At 39.4% G+C, this 9,434-nt stretch overlaps 1 protein-coding gene across 2 annotated transcripts in view; it reads left to right on the top strand.

The window, feature by feature from the left end:
- Window positions 1-2,287: 2,287 nt before the first annotated feature.
- Window positions 2,288-9,434, top strand: part of TOPBP1 (DNA topoisomerase II binding protein 1) — an 80,925-nt gene continuing 73,778 nt past the window's right edge. The window contains exons 1-6 of one of the 2 annotated variants that reach the window (XM_003789402.3): window positions 2,288-2,436; window positions 3,037-3,127; window positions 5,120-5,254; window positions 6,786-6,929; window positions 7,625-7,806; window positions 8,984-9,180. In XM_003789402.3, the coding sequence (XP_003789450.1) occupies window positions 3,044-3,127; window positions 5,120-5,254; window positions 6,786-6,929; window positions 7,625-7,806; window positions 8,984-9,180 (742 nt within the window). In that variant the 5' untranslated portion in view covers window positions 2,288-2,436; window positions 3,037-3,043. Of the gene's footprint in view, window positions 2,437-2,956; window positions 2,973-3,036; window positions 3,128-5,119; window positions 5,255-6,785; window positions 6,930-7,624; window positions 7,807-8,983; window positions 9,181-9,434 lie in introns of those variants that run through there. The other variant, XM_023513046.1, reaches the window with a different exon arrangement.

Genomic DNA, 9,434 nt, shown 5'->3' with positions numbered 1-9,434 from the left:
ATCCCCTTATTGGTAGGTAAACCATGTCTGTCCTAAACTGACAGGTACAGGGTGGTCGTGTTCAGGGTTGATTGGCTCAGGGACAAGTCTTCTTTATCTCAGGTGAGCAAATGAGAAGGAAGGGATAAAGGTCACAAGTGGGGCAAGTGCAGAATAGAGTGGTGAGTCCAAAAAGGGGAGGGGGTCAGGATGTGGGCTGAGTGCACAAGGGGGCTAGTGGGACAAAGGGGAGGGGGTCAGGATGTGGGCTGAGTGCACAAGGGGGCTAGTGGGACAAAGTGGAGGGGGTCAAGATGTGGGCTGTAACACCTAGGTATGATAAGGTCCCTGGTATGCTGCGGCCTGTTGTTCTGAATAAACAATAAAAGGAGGTAGTTTGACTTGTGACTTGAGTTAATTAGTTTGGCTCCCACAGGGACTGGGGGGCCGGTTCTCAGCGTGAAGACTGGGACAGTAATGCGGACATGCTACAGGGTTGCTGAAAAGAGTGAATGGAAATCTGCAAGCAGAAGTCCTCAGTTAGCTGTAAAGGTGTAAGATATTATTATAGCTTCAGGACAGATTTGCATCTTAACAACTGTTGCTTCCCCCCCCCCGCCCCCACCTCCAGTCATTTTTGTTTGTTTTTAAGGCTCGCCTCACCCTCTCTCCAATAATGAGCCTTTACCTTTGAGCCCCAGTGATTCTGACTCATCTTCGTTAAAGAAAAAATAATTTAGCGATACTAAAGCCCAGTAAAACTGACTTTTTTCAGGACCATCAGGATAGGTATCACTCCACAGCAATGAGATTTTGCATGGGGGAAGAGAAATGTGGCTCCACTCTGAATACACATGGGCACATGGGAATTTATAGTTAAGGAGCAGAATGGAGGGGTCATTCATGGAAAATTACTAAGAGGTAACATCAGGAATAAGGAAATTCTGCCTAAACCAACCTAACAGGATTCTGTAGAAGATAGGTAAGGATGATCAGACAATACCTGGAGATGGTAGAGAATGAGGAACTTTATATGGAGCAACGGTTCTCAACCTGTTGGGTTGCGACCTACAGGTATTGTATTAAAGCAGCATTAGGAAGGTTGAGTAACCCTGATATAGAGAGAGGTTAAAGGGATCTACCTGGATTTCTCAGGGAAGTGCACAGATAAACCCAGAAGGTTCAGAAATCTGACTGAAGTTTGGCCAAGCAAAGAACCTTTGCCCCTTCCTATGGGTGTTTTGAAACACTTAGACTCAAGTTGCTCATTACCATCTTTAGGCTCCAAAAAGAAAAATAAAAGCCATTGGGGTACTTGGCATTAAACCCTCACATTACTCAATCTGAAGTCATTTTCTCTATCAGGCTGAGAGGGGAGAGACCATTGATAAAGATCCCTTGGCATTAGCTACGTAATTCAAGTCATCCTGAAGTCTCTCTTCCCTTCAGATCTCTTGGCTATTGTAGGTGGTAATTACATTCTTGCTGTGTTGGAGGGAAAGCAGGTCAGTCCATAGAGTCAGCAAGCCTAGATGTAGTCTTTTTTTTTTTTTAAGACAGTCTCACTATGTCGCCCTTGGTAGGGTGTCATGGTGTCACAGCTCACAACAACCTCAAACTCTTTGGGCTTAAGCCATTCTCTTGCTTCAGCCTCCCAAGTAGCTGGGAATACAGGCACCCGCCTTAACGCCCGGCCTGGATGTAGTCTTAACTCCACTACTTACTAGCTGTGTGACTTTGAACACACCGTTTAACTTCTCTACGCCGCAGGTTTTACATTTGTAAAATGGAACTACTACTATTAACCTCACGGAGTTGTTTTGGAGAATATATGGTCTGCAGTGCACTGACTGATGTAAGGCAGGTGTAAAATAAATATTAAGAAAACTTTGGGCTCTGGCTTTATTTTTCAATGTAGAAGACTTCCACTAAAGGGGCAGCGCCTGTGGCTCAAAGGAGCAGGGCGCCGGCCCCATATACCGGAGGTGGCGGGTTCAAACCCAGCCCCGGCCAAACTGCAAAAAAAAAAAAAAAAAGGCTTCCACTAAAGGAGTACTTGGGGCCTGTGGCCACACACCTGAACCGTGGGCGCAGGGTCAACTCCCAGCCTAGCCTCTACCCGCCTTTCAAAGCCCTACCTGCCAGGGGAGCCGGGGCCTGACTCGCGGGGGCCCTCCGTCTGCGGACCGCCCACCTCCACTTTTGACAACTCCACCCATCTGCCGCAGCTGCCCGTACGTCACTTCCGTTGGAGGAGGCGGGCGCAGCCGCGCGGTTGGCGGGAAAGTCGGTTCCCTGCCTAGGGGAGTTCCGGGTTCACCAGCGTTTGCTTTGAGGTCGGGGTGCCGCCGACTGTCGGCGGGGGCGGTGCGCCGGGGTGGCGCCTGACCCCAGCGGCTGTCCTGCGGGCCGCGCGCCCTCTAACTTGCTGCCGAAACACTCCCAGGCCCCATCGAGGTGAGTGAAGCGCGGAATGCGGACTAGCTCCCTCCCCACCCCAGGTCGGGGTCGCGATGCTTAGTGTGGCCTCTGGGCCCTAGTTTCCTGCCCTGGTAACCGGCCCTCGGACTGGCGGGTGGGCCTTTGACGCCGGAGAGGACGTGGATTCCGAGAGCCAGGCCTTTTTCTGGAGTCCAGGAGCAGGAGGGATACGACTTTAACTGTCTTCCATGTTTATATTTAAAATCCGTTTACTGGGAGATGCGCGAACCTAGCAAGCCTTGGGAACCTGTAGGACAGATGCTCTCAGAGTTCTTATGCCAGTGCGGTTGAATGTCCATTGGCTGAGGGCGCTTAGAGCCTCCATAGCAAGGGCCTTCAACATACTTAATTCAGGGACGTTAATTTAGTTCTCTGATTTGCAAGAATTGGTGTTGTCATTTTTTTTCTTGACTTTGCCCGCATTCCAGGGTTTCTTAGAAACATCACGGACGAATTCATGGGCAAGGCTAGAATGCCTATTCTTAGGCATTCTTGTCTCCACAGAAAAATAGGTAGGTTAAACATATAATTTCATACTTATTGTTTTTGTTCTTGTTAATGGTTTTATTTTGACAGTTCAGAAATGTCCAGAAATGACAAAGAACCGTTTTTGGTGAAGTTCTTAAAGTCTTCAGACAATTCCGAATGTTTTTTTAAAGCTCTTGAGGTAAGAATAATTGAAAAGGTCTTGTTTGCTGCTGTGAATTCATTTTGTTTTTAAGTGTTCTTTTGTCTTAGGCTTTATGTCTTTAGGAATAGATATTTTCATAGTAGTTTTACTGTGGCCTACGTTAATATAAACATAATGCTTACATACATTTGAATTGATGTAAGTATATCGTTATTATGTATTGGCGGGGGCTTGAAATCTATTCTGACATTTATGTTTAATGTGGCTGACCTGCAGTTCTGCAGTTCTTAGAAATTAAGTTGCTTTCTTTTGTTTCCTAGCCAAAGCAGTCCTTTGTGTGTTGAAAAAATTTGAGTCAGTCATGGACTGGCCACACTTCAGTATTTTTTGGTTAACTGTTAAAAATTATGTTTTATTATATACAATACATTATGGCATGATAGAAGGGGTAGTGTAGAGCCTTGCTACTCAGATTCGCAGAGTATCAGCATGGCCTGGGAGTTTGTTAGAGATGCAGATAATTGGTCATCAACCCAAACTTATCAGTTAGTGTCTGCGTTTTTGACAAGATCCCCAGCACTCATTAAACTTTGAGAAGCAGTTGTAGCAGGTTATTTTTTTTTATTAAAATTCATTAATTCAGCTAATATTTATTGAGTGTCTATGATCTGATAGACACTCCTTATTATTTGAGATACATCAATGATCAGAGTAGAGAATGATTTCTGTTCTCTCAGAGTTTACATTCTAGTAGGAGAAAATAGGCATTAATCAGACATGACAAATGAGTCAACTACTATGTATGTAGTTTAATCGTATGGTTAGTTGGTAGTTTAATGGTAGTTTAGTTGGTATGTTAGAAGGTGCCAAGTTTTATGAGAAGTTAAAAAAGCAAATTAGGCTAAGGGATTCCAGAGGATGTTTGTTGCAGATAAAAGAGATGGGAAGTTCTATGGAGTATGATCAGGGTAGGCTTTGTGGAGAAGATATTTGAGTAAACTCTAAGATAGAGTGAGTTAGCCATGCAGATATCTGGGAAAGAAGGTTTCATACAGAATAGCCATATACAGGCCCTGGGAAGGTGCTTGTAATGCCTGTTTGAAGTTAATGTGCCTGTAGTGTAGTGAGCAAGGGGTGGGGGAAGAGTATTAAGGAATGCTTCAAAGAGTAAGGATAAAGAGGTCATATGAGACTGACTTTTTCTGCTGTGAAATGGAGATCCACTGGAGGGTTTTAATCAAAAGAGTAACATGATCTGATTTATTTTAAAAGGGTTATTCATAACTATTTACCATGAGGACTTCAAAATTTGTTCAGAAAATATTTAAGTGCTTACTGGGCATCAGGATATGGTGGCAAACAAGATATATCATGAAATTTCCAAGGGAGAGATGTAAAAACTGTACATATAAAAAAAAAAACTAGTGTTATTTTTATTTATAAACCAGACTAAAGGGGTAGGGTAGGGTATTTTAGAAAGCATAATCAGGAAATGCATTTCTGAGGAGGAGACATTTAAGCAGAACCGAGTGAGGGACCAAGTCAGGTGCAGACTTGGGAAAATAATTTTCTGAGCTACATAGTCAAGAGCAAAGCCTCTGAATAAGCTGATGTTTAGTTTGTTCCAGGCTTAGTGAGAAAGTGAGAGTGGCTAGAATAGCGGAACAAGGGAGATGAAAGGTAGAAGGTAAAGGTAGGGAGATAGGCAGGGGCCCAATTATATGATCTTGTAGGCCATGGTAAGTAATGTGGATTTTATTAGTAAGCCAATAGAGGGTTGTAAGCAGAGAGTGACATGATCTGACCTGTATTTTTAAAAAGATTACTAACTGCTGTGTGTAGAAAAGATTTAGGGTAAGGGAAGGAGAAAGACCACTTGGGAGGCTTCTGCAAAGGTCAGGTGGGAGATCGTGATGGCTTTCAATAGGGAAAAGGCTGGATTTGAGATAGATTTTGAAGGTGGAGTTGATTAGACCTAAACACAGGGGACTAATTGCAGGTACATTCTTATTTTATTTTTTCTTTCAGTCAATAAAAGAATTTCAGTCAGAAGAGTATCTTCAGGTTATTACAGAAGAAGAGGCATTGAAGATAAAGGAGAATGATAGATCACTTTATATTTGTGACCCTTTTAGTGGCATTGTCTTTGATCACCTCAGAAAGGTTTGCTAACTTCTAGTGTTCCTTTGGTAGTCTGTTTTTTTGGTTTCTCTTTGCTTCAGTGGACGTAACTTCTTTACTGATCATGAAATGTTAGACAAAGTATGAATACACTGGGATTCTTTTGGTTTGGGGAGACCAGCATAATATTTTTTAAGGCTTATTATGTTTCAGTAGACTTCTATTATATGTCATTTTTTTATATTTCAAGGGATATAGCTTCACTTAGTATAAGTAAACCTATAGTAATGAAGCATTTTAGTGATGGAGTTTATTGTCCTTAAACTCAGTTTGATTGTAAGATATTTCAGGAAGAAATAATGAAAAGCAGAAAAAGACCTCAATGTAGTGCTTGGTAGCTTACTATCTTTCCTGAATATTCTTGCACACAGAATTTTAATACCTATACCTTGTATAGGGCCTGAAAAGTTATATCCTAGAAGGAAGAGTTTTTGGGGTCAGTATTGCCAATATGTCAATGAGCTATCTTATTTCTTTTTGTTGATTCTAGAGTCTATGGACTCATTACTTTTTTGGTGTCTGGACAAGAGAGAAGCATTGAAATAAAAGTAAACTGGCTGTAATTCCATCCAGATTACACAGAGGTGATTCTTGTTTCAAGGAGAAGAAAACATAGAAGAGTAGGTAGATGTAGTGTCTGTATAATTTATGGAAGGTCTGTGCCTACCTTGCCAAAAGTGTTGTTCTTTTCCTCCTTTTGGAAATGCCCCTGCTTTCATACAAAAATCAGTAATATTAAAAGCTAATTTTTTTGTGGCATGTGCCTGTAGTCCCAGCTACTCAGGAGGCTGAGGTGGAAAGACTGCTTGAGCCCAGGAGCTCAAAACCAGCCTGAGCAACACAGCAAGACCTTGTCGCTGAAAGAATAAAAAATAAAAACAAAAAAAATTCATTTTCTTTTGCCTAACCAGAAAGATAGCAATAATCTTTTACCTGTAGATGTTTAAATTACTCAAACAACTGTAGGCTTTTTAGACTGGGTTGAATATGCTGGTATTGAGCAGAACCATCACCTTTTTAAAGTCAGTGTCAATGAAAATGATACTGATTTTAACCTGTAACATCATAGGAAAAATTCTTTGTGGATCTTTCTTAGAAAGACATTGTGGTGCAAAATTTTAAAATTCAAGATATTGAAACTTCCTAGGATTATACATTTTCTTGTGACATGATAGATATTTAAGAGGGAGCCCCTGTAGACTCTTATACTTTTAAATTTCTTCATTGGCTGGGTGCTTCATTTGAAAAGGATATACGGATATTTCCTAATTATTGCAGCATAAGATTATTGCATTAAGATTGTGTTTGTTTTAGAGATTAAAATTGTAATGGCAGTTTCGACAGAAAAGACCTTTGGAGTTTATTTCTTATAACAATTTGCTGATTTTTCTGTAGCGGTCATCAGTGTCTATAAGGAATTGGTGAATATTACAAAACGTAATTTTATAAGACTAATTCTTTTTTTTTAACTTACTGACCTTCCAACCTTGTTTTTTCTTTTTTTTTTTTATAGCTTGGCTGCAGAATTGTTGGCCCTCAAGTAGTCATATTTTGTATGCAACACCAGCGATGTGTCCCAAGAGCTGAACATCCGGTTTATAATATGGTTATGTCTGATGTAACCATATCTTGTACAAGTCTGGAAAAAGAAAAAAGGGTAGATGTTGAGAGGAATATCATGATCGATCAATTTATATATCTATCAATGGGTCTATCTCTTTCTCCACACTTAATTATTCACTGAATAGGAGATACTGCACAAAACCTTACATTTGTGTTCATAACTTTTAACAAAGTTCAAAACACAGCTACACACTGTGTTTTTTTTTCTTTAAATGAATTGAGGATAATGGAATCCTGTTTACCCTATTGAGTCACTGAGCTTGTTTTGAATCACTTTTTTTTTTATCATAGATGGATAATCATTAAAGAAAGGATTCTAAGAGAGAGCTATATAAAAAAAGTTTATATCTTATATAAATATAATTTATATTGTTTAAAAATGCATAGCATATACAAATATAGAAGCAGTATAGTTGAATACATTCACAATGTTGAAAGGGGAGATATTTATATTTAAAAATGTATAGCATATAAAAATATCTTTATTATAGAAGCAACATAGTTGAATAAATTCATGAAGTTTTTAAGGGATAAATATAGGTAATTATTTTTATATTGAAATTTATATTCATCTTTCTCCCCCAAAATAATTTGGCTGATTATTTAATTTTATAATGGTGAAAAAAATGTGTTCAAACTATCAGCATCAAAATATATGAGGTATTGTATAAAAATGGCAGAGACATTGTTTGCTTCAGTACTTATATGTATTTTCTTTGGGGGTTGCAGGAAGAAGTTCATAAATATGTGCAAATGATGGGTGGTCGAGTATACAGAGACCTTAATGTATCAGTCACTCACCTTATTGCAGGAGAAGTTGGTAGCAAAAAGTATTTAGTTGCCGCAAACCTAAAGAAACCTATTTTGCTTCCCTCTTGGATAGAAACACTTTGGGAGAAGTCACAAGAGAAGTAAGAAAAATATTTATGTTTTCTAGATTTGAAGAATTGATGCATTCGATCATTTTGGAATACTCTTGAGTTTTCTTAGGTGAAGCTTTACAGTATCCCCTTTGGATTTGTTATTAAGGACAAAAATGGGATCATTACTCTTCTCTCCATTGCAGAATCAACTAGCTCTTATTATCAAGATACAAGTTGAGAGGTAGAATGGGTTGTGGTGCTAGCATTAGCTACAGGATAGGAAATGCTTTGAAAATAAATGCAGGAAATGTTTCTAAAATAATGGAGAAAATCAGTACTGCAGCTCTGTTGCTCTTAGGTTGGATTATCCTTCAATATTCCTGTAAAGGGAATAAATTAGCCATTTTGGCAGTTAAATTCCCTCCCCAAAAGATGTATCTATAAAGCTATTCATATATAAACATATGTAAGCCATCAACTGAGATGTGATCAGTAAATAAATGTTTTCGAGCCCACTTTATGTATCTAGCCAGAGCTAGGCATTAGACATAGGTAGCAAGCAAAACAGAATAGCGTCCCTTCCCTTGTGGAGCTTAGAGCCTATTTCAAGGGGCACACTTACCCTGAAATTAGATTAGCAACTGTGAGTCAACATACCACAAAACTGACATCTTCCTGGGCTTGTTTTCAACACCATCTTAAATGTGTCTCCATGTTGGCAGCCCTCATTCCCAACCTGACTACACCATCAGCACATCTGCCTAAGTCTAGCAACATAATGATAATGCTGTTTTTGTTGGTATTCTGCCAAAAATCATTGCGTTTATTTATATAGAATAATGGAAGTATTTAAATGTCCATTTTTCTAATAGGCAGCCAAAGACCCTTTGAGTTTTTAAGTAGAGAATCAGACTTATAATATTGGAAAATATACCACTTTGACCAGCAAGGACTTAGAGTTAATGAGCTATCCATTTTTCTCTTAAACAGTTTTATTTGAGAGATTCTATCTGAAACATTGCTTTTTATTAGAAACATGCTATTGATCTAGATGAGCAATTCGTAATAATTCCGAATGTGTGTGTGTTCTCCTTTTCTTAAAAATGATGATAAATCTTTAAAAATGAGAAAGCAATAATGATATTTGTGTTGTCATTATTCTGGTAAATTTAAAACTATCTGGTAAATTTAATGTTTTTCTTTTTAAACCATTTGTTTCTCCCAGAAAAATAGCTAGATATACTGATATAAACACAGAAGACTTCAAATGTCCTGTTTTTCTTGGTTGTATAATCTGTGTGACTGGCTTGTATGGCTTGGAAAGGAAGACAGTTCAGGAGCTCACAGTTAAGCATGGAGGTCAATACATGGGACAGTTGAAAATGAATGAATGTACACACCTCATTGTGCAAGAACCAAAAGGTAAAACTATATTTTGCAAATGGACAAGTGCAAAATTGCCTCTAGTACTTAACAGTTTAAAATCGTTAAAAAATTTTTTTGGCTCAGCGCCTGTGGCTCAAGTGGCTAAGGCGCCAGCCACATACACCTAAGGTGGCGGGTTTGAATCCAGCCCGGCCCACCAAACAACAATAATGGCTGCAACCAAAAAATAGCCGGGCGTTGTGGTGGGTGCCTGTGGTCCCAGCTACTTGGGAGGTGGAGGCAGGAGACTC

This window comes from Otolemur garnettii, unplaced genomic scaffold (genome assembly GCF_000181295.1).
Source record: "Otolemur garnettii isolate 467f Iridium unplaced genomic scaffold, OtoGar3 scaffold00032, whole genome shotgun sequence".
Taxonomy (NCBI): domain Eukaryota; kingdom Metazoa; phylum Chordata; class Mammalia; order Primates; family Galagidae; genus Otolemur; species Otolemur garnettii.
The sequence above is the reverse complement of the archived record's forward strand: the minus strand, read 5'-3'. Positions and strand labels throughout refer to the sequence as shown.